This window comes from Schistocerca serialis, chromosome 7, assembly GCF_023864345.2.
Source record: "Schistocerca serialis cubense isolate TAMUIC-IGC-003099 chromosome 7, iqSchSeri2.2, whole genome shotgun sequence".
In the NCBI taxonomy this organism is placed as follows: domain Eukaryota; kingdom Metazoa; phylum Arthropoda; class Insecta; order Orthoptera; family Acrididae; genus Schistocerca; species Schistocerca serialis.
The window spans coordinates 416268331-416286580 of record NC_064644.1 but is presented as its reverse complement, the minus strand read 5'-3'; the positions used below and the strand labels follow the sequence as shown (position 1 = coordinate 416286580).

General features: G+C 41.0%; 1 protein-coding gene across 2 annotated transcripts in view; it reads left to right on the top strand.

The window, feature by feature from the left end:
* Nucleotides 1-18250, top strand: part of LOC126412667 (Bardet-Biedl syndrome 7 protein homolog) — a 136651-nt gene that overhangs the window by 44736 nt on the left and 73665 nt on the right. For both annotated transcript variants that reach the window (XM_050082370.1, XM_050082368.1), the window contains 2 exons: nt 6000-6189; nt 17190-17274. In XM_050082370.1, the coding sequence (XP_049938327.1) occupies nt 6000-6189; nt 17190-17274 (275 nt within the window). The remainder of the gene's footprint in view (nt 1-5999; nt 6190-17189; nt 17275-18250) is intronic.

Below are 18250 nucleotides of genomic sequence, written 5' to 3'. Positions count from 1 at the left end.
TCATCATTCCTACTTCCCAGCATTGCCCTATGGTGAGCCATCCATTGACAAATGCAGAGTACATGATGGGGGAAATTGCTTAAGGCTGGGCACTAAGCGCAGCATATGCTTCATCTGTGTGAAAGCATCTGAGTGGATGCATAATGTGGGCCACTTATAGGAGGAACTTAGAATAATAATGTACCTCCCCCCCTCCCCCCCCCCCTCCCCCCCTCCCCCTCAAAAAAATAAATAAATAAATAAAAAGAGCCTGCAGCACCTGTAAGTTTTAGTGGCAGAGTAGAGAGTCAGTAGCTGCGAGATTATGGTCAGTGGGCTGGATTCCTTCTTTGTTGGGCAAGTGTCTGAGATATTTCACTTGCTCCCAGAAGAACTGGCATTTGAGTAAACAGCACTTGAATCTTGAATCTTGCAATTTGTTAGAGAAGATGTGAAGGTTGCATATGCGGTGCTGACGGCTAGTGACAGTTAAGTTGTGAAGATAGTTAGTGCAGGAAGGGATGGATAGAGATGGACATGATTAACTGTTCCTGATATCTCTGGAAGATTGCTGGAGCAGAATAAATCCCAAAATGGAAGTGCTTGTACTTATATTAGTCATAGGTAGTTTTAATAACCATTATGCATTCTGACTCCTCATTCAGAGGGATCTGGCAATATGCTTCGACAAGGTCTATCTATCTTAGAAAGCCACCCACCTGCAATAATCTTTGTGCAGGAGGCCCTCTGGACATGGTGTGTACTAGAGTTTCATTTCTGCTTGGGCATTGATTGCCAATTTAAAGTTCTTGCATAGTGAAAGGGAGCCATTGGGTTTTTTGACAACTAGTAGAAAAGTGGCCCAAGTGCTGATTTTTAACATGTTCAATCACCTCAACTTCACGAAAGTGTCAAGTTCCCGCTTAATAGCCATCTGTAAGGAGACTTGAATGTGTCATGCCCAGCAGAAATGGGGCACTGTGTCTGGACGTAAGGAGATATGAGCCTGGGAATCTGTAGTGTGCCCCGGGCCATGTTCGAATATAGGCTTGCAGGCAGCATACGAGGTTATTGAGTTCCTGGAAGGGGACTGTGTCAGAGTTGTCCTGAAGCTCATTGGTGATGAAGAATCCAAGCAGCGAGAAGGCATCCAAATCAAAAATTTTGTCAGCTGAGTGACTATCTACAACAAACAGCATTATCTGCTGTGTTAACTTTATGTACAAAACTGTGATTGTGAACAGGCTCTGGAGGGGAGTAGAACTGTTGCTGTACTCAACCAATGTACGGGAGGGTAGGGCCAGTGCTGAGGAACCCAGATATCGATACATATCGAGGTTTACCAAGTAAATGGTAATTCCTGTGTCCACCTTGAAACAGTTATTCCAGTCTGCAATTTTGAGGATGATAATCATGGTAGTGGAAGGATCGTCCTGGGGAACAATCCCCTGATGTTCATGACCGTCCTTTGGTATGACTGGGGAATTCGGTCCGATTATACTGACTGTTTACAACAGACAGTTCGGAGATGCGTATCTATCCCACAACAGGTGCAGCGTGCTCTTCGATCCAGATAGTCCGCACACACGTGTGCAGTGAAGCATTTGGAACCCAAGGCTCCTGTGCCTACTCCAGTGGGATGGCTGTTCAGAGGAAACTGACACATTAATGGATCACACACCATGATTGGGTGAAAGGCTTATGGGTATTCTGTTCCCCCACAAGGCACAATGTGGTGGCTGGCACTCCACTACTTGTGGTCAAGCCATGAGGCATACATTCGCCAGCTGCGTGATGTCTATAAAGATTGGTAGCCAATCGGAATTCTATGTCTCTAATCAAAGAGTGAGCATATGCAATTTTGCAAGCTGAGTTTACACATGTGAAACTGGAGTGGTATCTCATCCCATGTAGATCAATTACCGATGAGTGATACGACTGACCAAGTTGCCTGTGGCATTGATGACACTCAAGTTACAATATGGCCACATGGAATCATTGCAAATAGAAATTCAAAAGTAAGGAGCATATCTCCTTGAAAGTGATAGTGACTGGATTTGAGAGGGGGCCAACTTCTTCAATAAGAATAACATCTCTGAGGAAGCTCAAGAAAGAAAGAATGAGTGCTGTAGAGCACCATCCGTGACCTGAAAATCAGCAAAGTGCTGTTTCAGCCAGTGCAAATATGTGTCCCTCTTCTCTTTGGTATCATTAAAAGTCAGAAATGTGGATGGTTGATTAGCTGACTGGGAAGTGACCACTGCTATTATGGGATGAGTACCCTGAACCTGCAGTTAATCCTTCAACTGCTGAATTTCTTGATGGAGCAACTCATTTTTCTGCTGTTGGTGGTGTAACTGTTGTGGAAACGGTTGTTGGAACAGCTAGTGTGACTGCTGCTGCAGTTCCAAGATCCAGTTGTAATGACCACAGTCTGATAAGACCAGGAACAACTAAAAAACCTGCAGGACTGATTGAATGGCCAAGGGCGTTAAACAGCAAATCACCAAATGTGAATAGGAGGACAACAACAACAAAGGGAAGTCAGACAATAGAGGCAACACAGCAGAATAACAAGTCCAATGAGTAATCCAAATCAACAACCTGAGTACTGAGACCAAAATGGTGATGTGTAGTGACAATGATGCACAAGAGCAATGCAATGACAGTTGAAGACAGAGTGTCTGTGCTGCTAACTTTAAACGGCACCTATGAGCACTAGTTGGCTGGCAAGATATGTGTGACTCTGTGGCCTAGCAGCCATCATCAAGTCCATGACTTCCATTGGGCTTTTGAAATCACCGGCTCAGGATACCACAGCAATAACAGCCACAAATGTACAAACTGAATACAAAAAATTAGAAAGAATAGGCATGTGAGCTGTGCAGAGCCTAACGCCAATGTTAATGTTTATGCGGTGTGATTGCCAGTGAGGAAAGGTTTTACAGATACAAACAACAGATTTTCAATTGCAGTAAGTAAACACAATTATCCTTGCAGTAAACCTCAGCTTTGACATTATCACTAAATTAAAGTCACCTCCTTATGTTTAATGCTTTATGGACAACTGAAACATAAATTATAATCAGGTTGTTAAGTTCAGCTTTAAAACATATCAGAAGAAAAACTAAACATATGGCAACTAGAAATAGTTTACTATTGTCATCAAATACTCTAAATTGAGAGTTATAGTCATGATACATTAACACGAAAATGCCAGTTAGTAAATGCAACTGCACAGTCTTGAAGTGAATATTCTGTGTATAAAGAACAAATTATTCTTTGACCTATATTTCTTTAAAATAATTTTTTTTAATGAAAGTATCTCATCATCAACCTAATTGAGATTTGATAAACTTAAGTTTCACAGTTAAATTGCAGTTTCTGTGTTCGTGTATTAGTCCCATTACCTCCCCCCTGCCATCATTCAGTTTGAACAGAAAATGTGAGCTACTGAAATTTGAGCTGGATTTTTACCAATAAAAACGTAGCAGTGTCACGTGATTCTGCAAAGTACAGATGTAGATATATGTAGGTACTAATTACTATTTGTGTGTGACACAATGGCTAAGTGGGTGGTCCTATGATTTTTTCTTTGACTTATTATTTTTCCACTTCTGTCAAAAGCCTTTATATGTGAAAAATGCCAAATTGCACTATATTTCAGAGTCGGCATTAAACTGTAGGTCCAACTATAACTGGTTGAATTAGTTCATGGTCAGATCAAGGCATGGTGGTGGTGGTACTAATATGTCTGTTTACTCATGCATGGATAACTATCTTTACAAAATGTGGGCTTAGTTAACAGAAAGCATTGTAATTCTCATATTGCACTCTTTTGTAACTGGCTGTTAAGCCAACCAAAATCTCACCCCAGAGTTATTGTTTGCATCATTTAATATGAGAAAATATGGAAACACAAATCAACAAGATATGTTTACCATACAAACTCACTAAGAACACCTACAACAGTCAGTGCCAAGTTAATACATTCCCATACAACAATCTGACTTGAAGCCTTGTTTGCGGCAGGAAATCTGAATCTTAAAGAAATAGGATTACTTGAGAGGCTAGAACATGAAGAACAAAAGGTTCTCAAAAATATATTGGGACCTCAGTTACACAGAACAGTTTATTAATAAGACAAATTAATGAAGAACTGTATCCTGGATAGACAGCATCTCGGACACCATCAGGAAACACATATGTAAAATGGGCGAGGGCATTGACACATAAAGCACTACCATTTGTCGTGAGACATAAAGTCAAAGTACTCTTGGTGGTAACTTTCAAATTGAAAATTGATGTTGCCACAGGTTTTCAGAACAGAATCAGTCTCATGCTAGAAAATTTGTGAACAAAGAAGTAAAGAAAACTGCAGAATATGAGAATGAAAAGATACTGAACAAATAACTGGGGAGTAACAGCAAAACTTGTCCAGAGATGACGTAAACAAAGATAAGAAGGAGGAAAAAGTCTCATCATATTGCTTTCAAGAGAACAGGTACAGTTATGAGAATATCCATATTTCACACCAGTGTTATTCACAGTTTATGTCGTGCATATGTACACAAAGTTAAACGAAGTAATGGTTGCTTCTGACTTAAATTTAGTTTACAAACGTACTAAATAAGTAAGCACTTCATAAAATTTACTTTTCTTAGTAATTTAATGTTTTCACTTATCAGAGACAAACATTACAATTCTGTTTGTGTTTAAAAGAGTGTCATGATAATATAGGATGATTCAAAATGAGTGGGACAAAAAGAAAGTATGCCTATTACTACAGTAATGGCCTTATTTCAGAAATAAACATGTAGACTGAAAAGTTAACTCACAGTTTAGCTGGCAACAATGAAACAATGGAAAGTCACCGATGTTGTTCAACGCTGGCATAAGTATTCAAAGTAGTGGCATCTGTGATAGAAAAAATACTCAATAACATCATCAGTAACCTTGTCCAAAGACATTTTTTGACCACATTTGGTAAAGTGGTACCATACCATCACAAGATTGCTAGATGGGCAAACCAATTCTAATGAAAGAAGCCCCAGCCCCAGAACACCCATGTGTTGTGCCAGTAGAGAAGTGAATGTGCTGCAATCAACAGTGTGACATGTGTTGCACAAGCATCTACAGTTCAAGACTGACAGAATTCAGATGTTTCGGGCACCTGTTGAAAATGAAATGGAGACAATTATGCATTGATTTTCAAGCGTAGCTAGACTTGGATGGTTTTGCAGACATGTGCTTTCTGATGAAGCCACGTTTCACTTAAGTGACAAAGTGAACAAATGTAATTTGAGGATATGGGATACACAAAACCTCCATACCTCTCTGGAAAATGAATGTGATTCTCTGAAACTTAATGTTTGCTTTGCCATAATCAACTGCAGAGTCTTTAGCCCTCTCTCCTTCACAGAATCTACCATTACAGGCATAACCTATGTCACTATACTTTCTCTCTGGTTGTTGCCTCAGTTGACAGAAGAGGTACCCAATTTCATTTTGCGGCTGGATGGTGCCCAGTCACATTGGTGTAACCTCACATGTAGTCGCCCCAAATCTTCAACATCTCTGGACTGGTTGTGCTGGGTCAAATGATGTGTCATACGTGTTATTGCCCTCCAGATCACCTATCCTTACATCAGTTATTCTTTCTTGTGGGGATGTGTGAAGGACGTGGTTTATTACCACCATTTCTGCAAGGCTTACAGTGTTGAAGCCACCAGGTAGTTGGCACGGTTAACTCCATTTATCGGGCTACGTTGGAATGGGCCTGGCAGAAAACATAGTACTGGATTCCATGTCACAAATGGAACCCACATTACAAGTCTGTCCATAGGAATTGTGGGCGTTAACCTTTTTACCTGTATGTGTATTTCTGAAATAAAATCGTTAATGTACTGCAGAATACTTTCTTTTTGTCCCATTCATTTAGAATCACTCTTTACTTTGATGTACATTTTTATATGTATGTAATTGGAGGTTTCTTAGAAACTTGGATGTTATTGTTGCAGGAATGAAGTCAGCCATGCATGGATTCTGAAAAAACCTAGTAACAGTAGTTGTATTACCTGTATGGATTGTTATGACTTGACGGCAAATGGCACTCCAGACTTAGTGGTGGGACGTCAGGATGGTTCCATAGATGTCTACTCTTTTCCAGAGGACACTGATGATAGTGATGCCACTCTCAGATTCACATACGTATGATCATGTGCCTTTTACATAACTAGTATTAAAACAAATTTGTAAATGAGTAGCTCTTTTGCTTTACATTTCTTTCAGTTATACTCGTTGCTTTCATAGTCACACACAGTGTCTCCTGATGTTTACAGCTGCTCTTAAAATTTGTAACTTTTCAAGTCATATATTTCGTAGCTTCAGTGATACTTTCTTTTATTTTTCTTCTTCTTGTTTCCAGTGTACCTTTTAATTTCTAGTCATTTGTTATCAGTCACTGTAACATCTCAGTGTCCTCTTATGTTGGTTTTCAAATGTGACAACCCCCTTTTTGTGTTTCACTTGCCCGCATCAGGTGTCATTCATGACTATAATCTTTCTATTTGCAAATTTACCATTTAGTATTGTTGTATATCATTACAGTTAGTTTCCAGTTGTTTTATGTCAAATAATTTCCTCCCCTCTTGTTTCATCTTCAGTGACTGTTGTAAGTGGTGTTACATTTCTAATGCACCACATTTTTCAATAAATCAATAAGGAGTCAGAGAGGCCATGCTATACTTGCATTTAGTAGGTAAAATTGCAAGCACTGCTGGTAGAGACATACAAAAGTAGAAAAGCTACCCTATATTTCAGAGCCAAATCAAACATTGGAAAATCAAGGAAGGCGCAACAACAATATGGAAAAGAGAGATTGCTACTCACCGTAAAGAGGTGTTGAGTCACAAATGGGCACCATTAAAATGAAAAGTATTCAGCCTTCAGACCAAGTACTTCATCGGAAGTAGAAAATTCACATAAGCACAGTTTGTACACACTTGGTCAATGTCATCTCTGGGCTCTAAGGCCTGACTGCTGCTTTGTGTGTAGTGAGCAGCAACCTAGCTTGGGTGGGTAGTGGGGATAAAGAGGCATGGGGTGGGGAGGGGGAGAAATAGCGGGATAGATGTGGGGGAAGATACTAGTGTTGCTTGTGGGATCATGCAGTGATATAGAGGGGATTGGATGGTGGCTAGGTGCAGCATTGGGAGGCTTTGCTGGAGGGAGGACAGAAGTCAATGGAATCAAACAGTTCTCAGTAGGTTTCGGGAAGTATTTGGCACCAGGTGTCAAAGAACAGGTTGTGCCATCCATTTGACATAACAGTTGCCCCGCTGGAAGATGCTGTCATTGTTGGAGAAGAACATCATGCAGGACGGGATGTAGTTCATGCAGAATAATGTTTGTGTTGCCAACAGCTGTCGTGTTGCCTGTTGATTACTTACACAGGTCCTATGAAAACCCAAGTGAATGTCTGCATTATTATAATATTGCTCCAACAGCCTGCATCATTAATGCAATACATGTTTTGAGCAGCTGTTCTCCTGGATGATTGTGTACCATGAGAAATATGATGCATCTGACTGGGTGACATTTACATTCATCCACAGTGCAATCTTTATGATCCTATGCCCACTGCAATTGTAGTTGACAATGGCACTGGGTCAACTGGAGAACACATGAGGGTAATCTGCTGGAGAGCCCCATGTTGAACAATGTCTACTGAACACTGTGCTACAAAACAGTTGTGACTGGTCCAGCATTGTACTGTGTTGTCAGATCTGTCACAGATTTCTGCCTATCATACTTTACAGAGTTGGTAGGCATCCAATCCCCTCATTCTGTAGTACAGTATGGATGTCCAACACTTTTATCACCTGCTGATTATTCAAGTGTCCTTCAACCATTTTCCATAGATTCTCATCCATTTTCCAGAGATTCTCATGAGAGTAGCATGCAAACAGCTGACCATCTTCACTGTTTCTGTGACACTTATTCCCAGGTGACAGGCCATAACAATCAGCTACTTGTCAAAGTTGCTCATGTCAGTACATTTCCCTATTGCAGCTTGTATCATTGCTAAAATGATTCCTCATTGGTCTCTTCTCTGCTTAAGTATTCTCCTTACTGCACCGCATGCCTGCAGTGCCTCTAGGTAGGATTCAGTCTCACAGGGGGTGGTGGTAGTAAGGTTTTATCTCATCAGTGTAAGTATGTAAAGTGGGTCATCAGTGATAGTAATTACACTAAAATTAAGAGGAAAGCTCACAGGTGGCATGAGTGCAGAACAACATCCAACCAACCTTACTGTTGATGACCAAAATAACGAGCAAAGTATTCTACTCAAATCGCTTTGAGTAATTCTGTAGTTTACAAATTGTCAGTAATTTGTTAATGAACTACAGGGTGTATACGACCCGGGACAACCAGGAGATCCAGGAAAAACCTGGGAATTTTTCAGAATTCCGGGAATTCTTCATTGTTTTAGTTTTCAATTAGTGGTAAGAACCAATACTCCAGCAAAGGATATTATTGTATCCCGCATCTGCAGAATAATACTGCGGCAACAAAACATGAACAAGAGAAAAAAAAGGAAAATAAAACTTAAGTCGCAAAGGAAATGCGTCTTATACAACAAAAAAACACAGTGCTCATATAAGCGTCTGCCAACAGCAAAGTGTGTCAAAGGCTATAGGAAGGCTATGCAATGCTTTCTAACAACAAATCGCCTCCGATGAGCGTGACGTGACAGCTCTTTACATTAGATTCTTTTGAGCAGTTGCGGACAGGCTCTTGTGCATGCGCAGTTGAGTCACGTATGGATAGTACCTTCTCCCGCTTCTGGTTACAGATGTGTGTCTGGGTGCCACTACTTACTATTGCCCCGATTCGGAAATATAGTAAATCTTGGGCTGATGCACAGAGCAGTCTGAGTTGTGGTGGGGAGGTGGATCGTCTCCACGTGACCTGTGTTTATGTTCAGTGATTTTGTTGTTTCCTCTTCATTTATTGCTCTCACATTCAATGAAAAGAAAATGGATTTCTGTGGCCGGAAGCTAGCAAATGAATTAAAATACATTCGCACAATTACGCCCTAAATCGCTCCAGGCAAATGCCGGGATGGTTCCTTTCAAAGGGCACGGCCGACTTCCTTCCCCATCCTTCCCTAATCCGATGAGACCGATGGCCTCGCTGTTTGGTCTCTTCCCTCCAACACTCCAGCTCCGCATAATTACGGAACGCTAAAATATGTTATTAGTTTCAGGTTTTTTTCAACCTTTCTGACAGTCAAGCGTTAATCGCCCTGCAAAACAATGAAGTTATTTTTGTCAGTTTGCTAAAGAGATTTGGCTTATATTAAACTTTACTGCTGAAGCAGTCAATTTATTTGAAACGAAGTGTTTAATTTCACACTGGTGGCTAGTTTGAACTGTTCGCTGCATTTCAAGTGCACATTTTCCATCTTCTACCTCATATGGCATTATGCCATAATAAAGAACCAAACATGAGATAATTCAAGAAAATTTACATCCGAGTCTGGACATAGGAATGTGAACTTTAAGCCGAATTATGCATTTCAGAATGGTTCACGAAATTCCGATGCTCTTGAAGTATCCTCTGATGTCTTTTTTCTTTTACGACATAATGCAAGATCTTTTAATTTTTTACACGTATGAACATGCGGGCCTTCCTGCGTCATCTTAGCTGTGGAAGGGCAGTGACGGCTGTTATCTGGCGCTCTCTGGTAATGCTGAAACGAACCAATTTCTAACAGGTCACAGGAAAATATTGCGAATGTGGTTTGAAAAGCATTACTTTCAAATTAAATTTCCTTCTACGCAAGATGAACTACGTGCGAAAATGTGAGATGAATTTCTTAAATCACAGAGTGTTTGACTCTCATTTAAAAATCAACTCTTTGAGGACGACCATGTAGAAGAATTTCGCGCCCAGAAGATCAGACATTTACGTCGTTATTAAAAATTTTACTGGCACATTTGTGTGATGAATCTTAAAGTATAACACGCACAAGAAAGATCAACGTTATATGTGGAAGCTTAGCTTCTCTTGCAGCTTATTTATCTTCGAGACCAATCTTATATGTGAAAGCTTTTCGTTTCTTGTAGCAACACTATGTATATTAATTCAAACCATTAACTTTTCTTATTTCTGTGTTCGCACTACTTGAGAGTGATCTTGCTATTGGCTGACTACATCACGTGTCCTGTGCTGTCATCAGCTGGCGAGATCACGTTAAATGAGCTATGACTAGCTTACAAAAGTGCGTCACAATCTCCATTTCAATGCTTCGGAAAGTAACATGTGGTGTTTGGTGGTATTCGAATTTATACGTTCGTAACACAAAAATATGCAGCGTACATGTTGCTGCACATCAAAGATCTTTCCAAAATGTGTTTTTTTCCCTGAGTTTCGTTTTCTAAAGTGTCCGGAAATTCTATGTCCGTGTATAAAACCATAAACATTCAAAGGATTGATAAGTTTTTAACTGCCGAGGAAAAGTATACTGTCATTTAACATGGAAAAACTGTATTTTCACCTGGGAGAAAGTGTGTTTTCAACTGGTAAATCCAGGAATTTTTTTTCCTTGTCCATTTATACACCCTGAACTAAGATTGCTTACATCTAGAGCGGGAGCATATTATTTATGGACTTTCACGCAATAGTTAAATAATGTTTTGGTGGCACTCACTACCTCATGACACTATTGAAAACCACTCCTTGTTTTCCTTTCCTGCTTTAGTTCACAGAATGCTACATTATGTATTGCTTGCATAAAGTTCATTCAAGAGCAAAGAATATTAGTAGGAAATTGAAGATATACTTGTATTTCATTAAGGTTAAATTGGATATTAGTTAAGCATCTTTTAAAATGATATGATAATTACTTGCACTTATGATCTTTCCTATTTTTTACACTTATCTGTATCTAAATATTCTCACACAAAGTGTTTTCAGAAGTGTACTCATTATTGCAACATTTCCATGTATCATTTATTCTGGCAACAAGATTGATTATTATTCCACTACAGATAACAAATGATAATGAATCAAGTGGGATGTGTGTGGTTAATAACAGCCTGTGTAAAAAAGCAGATAGTGTGTTGTTTTCCTTTGCTGGATGTGTTATTCCACAGAGATTCTTTATTATGTTTTATGTTTTTCTGTAATGGCTCTGTAGACTTCTTTACCAACCTGCTTCGTGATTGCTGGGAAGGAACTCTTAGAACATATTTGACCTTGAATTTTTTAAGAATAAAGGAGACAATTCACAAATGGCAGAAGTGCTGCATTGTTGATAGTTTCAAAAGAAAAGGTACAGAGCTTTGCTAGCTTGGGAATGAACTTCCTTTTTCAAGCTTGTAGGAAAAACACACACACACACACACACACACACACACACACACACACATATGAACATGCGTGTCTCCCTACATTGTGCTCAGTGGACTGCCAGCTCTTTCCTGTCCCACGGTGAGTGTACTGGGGTGAGGTGGGGGTGTGGGGTGGGGTGGCGTGAGGGCTGGAGAGAGGTAGGAGGCAGGGATGGGATTGGAGGGAAGAGTCTAGTAGCTCGTGAGTTTGTAGCCATCATCTGTGGTCTATCTAAGAGTGCAGGTAGAGGGGGCAGGTGGCAGAAGGCTGGGCACGTGGTTTCATAGATTAGTGCGTGAAATAGTGGCACACAACTAGCTGACACAAATTTGGGGTAGGTCTTGGGGCAGGTGATGGTTTATAAACACTCTCACACACGCACACTCACACACTATTGGGTAGGGGTTTGGAGGGGGGGGGGGCAGTGGGTTACCTTATTTTTAGACCAGGAAAGGTAAGGGAGCGAAGCATGAGATGTAAGGATAGCTCAGAAAAGCTGGTGGTGGTGGTGGGGAGGACCCAGATAGCACAGTTTGTGAAACATCCATTGAAATCTCACATATTGTGCTCTGTTGCATGTTGTGCCACTGGGTGATCTACATTGTTTTTGGCAACAGTTTGGCAGTGGTCATTCATTCTAGTTGACAGCTGGTTGGTTGTCACAGTGTAAAATACTGTGCAGTGGTTGCAGCAGAGCTGTTGTACAACATGTCTGCTTTCACAGGTGACCCGGCCTCTGATGGGGTAGGTTAGGCATGTGATGGGACAGGAGTAGGTGGTGCTGGGTGAGTGGATTGGGCAGGTCTTGCATCTGGATCTTCCAAGGGGTATGATCCATGTGGCAGCGGATTGGGAGTGGGAGTGGTAGAGGGATGGACTAGGTTGAGTGGGCAGCGGAACATCACTTTGAGAGGGGTTGGAAGTATGTTGCGTAGGATGTCCCTCATTTCGGGGCATGATGGTAGATAATCAAAGTCCTGACAAAGGATGTGGTTCAGTCATTCCAGTCCCAGGTGGTATTGGGTGGCAAGGCGGGTGTTTCTTTGTGGTTGGTTCATGGGATGGATGTGAGGAACAGGTGTGTGTGAGGATATGGCGCTGGAGATCTATTTGTGAACTAGGTCTGTAGGGTATTGTGTGTCTGCAAAGGCATTTGTGGGGCCTTCAGCATATAGAGCAAAGGAGTTCTCATCACTGCAGATGTATCTACCATGGGTGGCCAGGCTGTATGGGAGGGATATTTTGGTGTGGAAGGGGTGGCAGCCATCAAAGTGCAGGTACCCCTGGTGATTGGTGGGTTTGATGTGTACCAAGGTGTGGATGGAGCCATCTGAGAGGAGGTAATTGAGATCGAGGAAGCTGGCACAATGGGTGGAGGAGGACCAGGTGAATTGAATGGGAGAGAAGGTGTTGAGGTTGTGGAGGAATGAAGATTAAGGTGTCCTGGCCTTGAGTCCAGATTATAAAGATGTCATCAATAAACTGGAACCAAACCAGCGGTTTGGGGTTTTGGGAAGCTGGGAATGTTTCCTATAGGTCGCACATGAAGAGATTGGTATAGGAGGGTGCCTTGCGGGTGCCCATGTCTGTGCCACAGATTTGTTTGTTTACCTTTCCTTCAAAGGTGAAGTAGTTATGGGTTAGGACGTAGTTGGTTGACGTATGAGGAATGAAATGGTTTTGGAATCTGCAGAGCACTGGTAGAGATAGTGTTTAGTCGTGGCAAAGCCATGGACATGAGGGACGTTGGTGTATAAGGAGGTTGCATCAACAGTGACAGGGAGGGATCCAGGAGGTAAGGGTGTGGGGATAGTTGAGAACCAGTGCAGGAGGTGGTTGGTATACTAAGAACTTCTGTATACATGTCTGTGTAGGTACTTCTTCTCACGAAGTTATTATGATTGTCTTCCCAAATGGAAGAGAAGCATGGTCCCTCAGCATGATTCTCCACATGCAAACAAAATAATAAATCTGTACAATATTTGTGCTTTCATTTACGATAACGTACTGTTTTGTGAGTTTTATTCATCGATAAGACTACATTTTCATGTGTGAATGGATAATGGAGGAAGTCTGATTGAAATGCTGTACTCCAGAGTAGCTACTGATACTGAGTAATTTTTTTATTGTATGACGAACTTCAGTTCATTTTTCTAAAAGGTACTGCATCCAGTCTTCCTTAGATAAAAATTCATTTTATGTGAACCAACAATGGCAAATTGAATGGAAGTCACTGGAAAAGGGATAATATGTACTCAATTTTAGAACTTCAATTAGGAACTTGATGCCACGCAGTAGAGCCATGAAAACCGAATATTTGCTTTAAAAATTGTTTACTTTTTATGGGCTAACTCGCTGACAAACCCAGCATTGCCTGGGTATTCATTTTGCAGTTTTCTATCAGAAAAAAAACAAAAAAAAATTAACTGTGTTCGTAGTATAATACTCCAGATGGTTTCTGTATGCTGGTTGCTGTTGCTTCGTGCATCTACAATGTTATTTTGTAAACATCATTATGGAAACATCTCTTCATAACTCTGTAAATGGTGATTGTTTTCACCTACAGCCCTTTGTGCTTCACAGTTGAGAGCTGTCAAAAGCTCCACCATGTGTCAGGGATTTCCTTTAGTTGAGTTGACTGTAGGGGTGTCTCTATATTAAAGAATACATATATTGAAACTTAATGCATGATGTGGCATTTTTTCATGCATCTCAATGTTTATGATGTCCTATCTCTTGAATTGTGTGTCGTACAATGGTATATTTGTGCAGGTACATTTGCATTATATGTAGATACTGTCTGCAAAATGTGTTTAGAATAGAATTAGTAGCAAAGAAGTAATAAATTTAAACGTCATGCACAATGTGGCAACTTTTCACAGATCTCAAGAGTTTACGACATCATATCTCCTGAACTATGTTTGTTATCATGATTCAATTTTATAAGTTCATTTAGGTGCATTGTGGACACTTTTTGCAGTATTTATTGTGAGTAGAGTTAGTAGCACAGAAGTGATAAATACGTACATCAAAAAAAGTTTTGCATCACATCGGTTCCGAGAGTTCTGGAACTTGTACAGAAAATTGGAATAGAGATCAACATAAACATCATTTCTGCCCTTTTTATCACTCATAAAAAGCACACATTGTGTGATGTACCACCACACCGTGAGACCTTCAGAGGTGGTGGTCGAGATTGCTGTACACACCGTTATCTCTAATACCCAGAAGCACGTCCTCTTGCATTGATGCATGCCTGTATTCGTCGTGGCATACTATGCACAAGTTCATCAAGGCACTGTTGGTCTAGATTGTCCCACTCCTCAATGATGATTCGGCTTAGATACCTTAGAATGGTTGGTGTGTCTTATTGTCCATAAACAGCTCTTTTCAATCTATCCCAGGCCTGTTTGATAGGGTTCATGTTTGGCGTACATGCTGGTCGCTCTAGTGGAGCGATGTCGTTATCCTGAAGGAAGTCATTCACAAGATGTGCACGATGGGGGCACGAATTGTCACCTATGAAGATGTATGCTTCACCGATATGGTTGCACTGTTGTCGAAGGATAGCATTCACGTATCGTACAGCCGTTATGGCGCCTTACATGACCACCAGCGGCGTACACACCAGTACCTCTAATACCCAGAATCAGATACTCTTGCATTGATGCATGCCTGTATTCGTCGTGGCATAACTACGCACAAGTTCATCAAGGCACTAAAGTGTTATTTCTGTTTACCTCACTCGTATTTCTTTCAGTTACCTTCTGCAGTACAAAGCTATCTTGCTTGACAGTGACGCCTCATGCATTTACCTCCTGTAGTATACTGTATAGTTCTTTCTCAGTATTGGCAAACTATATTACTCGACAGTGACGCATAATGTGAAAGCTACCTTCATTCTTCTGTAATAGCCCTTGTGCCGTGCTCAAGTTCATCAAGGCACTGTTGGTCCAGATTGTCCCTCTCCTCAACGGTGATGTGGCTTAGATACCTTAGAATTGTTGGTGTGTCATATTGTCCATAAACAGCTCTCAGGCATGTTCGATAGTGTTCATGTTTGGAGAACAGGCTGGCCACTCTAGTCGAGCGATGTCGTTATCCTGAAGGAAGTCATTCACAAGATGTGCACGATGGGGGCGCGAATTGTCGTCTATGAAGACGAATGCCTCGCCAATATGCTGCCAATATGGTTGCACTGCTGGTTGGAGGATGGCACTCACGTATCGTAAAGCTGTTACGGCACCTTCCATGACAACCAGCGGCGTACGTTGGCCCCACATAATGCCACCCAAAAACAGCAGGGAATCTCCACCTTGCTGGACTCACTGGACAGTATGTCTAAGGCATTCAGCCTGACCGGGTTGCCTCCAAACAGGTCTCTGACGATTGTTTAGTTGAAGGCATATGTGACACTCATCGGTGAAGAGAACGTGATACCAATCCTGAGTGGTCCATTCGGCATGTTGATGGGCCCATCTGTACTGTGCTGCATGGTGTCGCGGTTGCAAAGATGGACCTCGTCATGGATGTCGTGAGTGAAGTTATGCATCATGCAGCCTATTGCACATAGTTTGAGTCATAACACGATGTCCTGTGGCTGCACGAAAAGCATTATTCAACGTGGTGGCTTCCTCCGAGCCATAATCCGTAGGTAGCGGTCATCCACTGCAGTAGTAGCCCTTGGGCGGTCCGAGCGAGGCATATCATCGACAGTTCCTGTCTTTTTGAATCTTCTCCATGTCCGAACAACATCACTTTGGTTCACTCCGAGATGCCTGGACACTTCCCTTGTTGAGAGCCCTTCCTGGCACAAAGTAACTATGTGGATGCGATTGAACCACAGTATTGACCGTCTAGGCATGGTTGAACTACAGACAACATGAGCCATGTACCTCCTTCCTGGTGGAATGACTGAAACTGATTGGCTGTGTTAAGTGAGGACTTGTTATTTAGTTCATACACCATAATCAATGGGATGTTTTTATGTTTGTCACTAAGAGAAACTTGTAATGAGGGATGAAGCAGATGTGGGGATTTTGATACTGTTAAGTAGCTCTTTGATGTTTATTACAATAAATTTTTATCACTATGAACTTTTGGCATAGCTATTGATTCAACTTCTTCTGAAGGTTGCATTTCAGATAGTTTATGTTGCTTAAACTGACCATAATGAATACTCATTTTATGGATTTTAGGTCAAGGTTGAAGTTCGGGAACTACTGAATTCAGGCAGTACTGAATTCATTATTGGGAAGTTTTTCCATCTTTTAGTTACAACTCATAAACAAAAGTGAAAGGTATTTTGCATTTACAAACACTACTTTCCTAATGCTACTCTGGTCATGTTAACTCTATGTGGCCTTGTTTCCCCCATCTTCAGCAGTTATCCTGAGGTATTCATCCCTGGCCCCAGTCACTATGCCTGCTTTGTTGATCTTGGCTGCAGCAGTACTTTATCAAGTTAAGCACGCAGAATGTTATTCCCCCTCCCCCCCCCCCCCCCCCTTTATCTTTTGCCTCACTCTTGTAAAGTAGTTTCTCTTGCACGTCCTCTTGTTTTGATATGTGAGTTCTACATCTAATAGTTTGTGTTGCCCATCTAGATTTTTACTTATAATAAAGCCATCTGATACAGCACCACAGTCTCAATTTGAAACCAGTCAGAACAACGGGAAATAAAAATTAGTAAAGCAGAACAGCTGTTCAATGGCTTGTAGCTAATTTTAAATTTTCTGTAAGTTGTATTAAGGTATTACTTTTTTTAGTTATATTTTTAGTCCATTAATTCAAGGATTCTCTTTTCACAGGCTTGCAATGAGAGCATTACTTCTGTGCAGTGTGGTGTCCTTGGCAGTGCTGGTTATGATGAAATTGTGGTCACAACATATACTGGTACGTATCACACTGCTACATTAAATTCGCCTAAACAGGCACAAATGTTTAGGGGCGCACCATTCACCACACATTGTCGATCATGGAGTCCCGCAGCAGACAGCCCCTGTGTATTTCAATGTTGAGCCAATGACATCGTCAAATATGATTGCAGCGGGCACAGGATCATGTGGAAACCATCACATCGTCAGATGAATCATGTTTCTTGTTTCACCAGTGGCCGGATACATCATCATCCAGGTGAACGGCTGCTTGAAAGATGTAGAATGCCACTGACAGGCTGATTGGGCAGTAATATGTTATGAGGAACATTCGCTTGACTTCCATGGAACTGGTGGTAATAACCAAAGGCACTGTGACAACTGCTTCATGCCTGATGACTTTTCCAACAGTGGTGGCATCTTTTAACAAGACAACTGTCCATGTCACAATGCCAATATGTTGTCACAGTGCTTTGAGGATCATGATGCTGAACTGATGTTGATATCTTGGCCACCAAATTGTCCTGAACTGAAGCCAATGAAACACATTCAATTGGATCACATTGTGTGCCAGCTCCCCAAACACAAACCACCAGTATGTAACTCATGGAAACCGTATAACCTTGGCACTATGAACAAACATCTGATGCACATACTTCCTTAAACCTACCAAGAACTTGTCGAATCCATGATACATAATATGGTACTGTATTGCGTTCCCTAGGAAGAAAAACATGCTATTAAGTAGATGGTCGTAATGTTTTGGCTCATCAGCGTAAATAAAAACATAACATTAGCAACCCAACTGCTTCTACCTCTTTTTATTTAGGAACAATAAATTGTAGAAGTGTTAATAGAGTTGGAAGAGGAATCAAAAAATATCACATGGGTATAGTAGGATTATTAGGCATAAAGACCAACTAAGAAGTGAAATCAACAGGAAATTTAGATACTGGGTCAGTTGTAAACTAGAAATAATATTTCAGATACTGAAA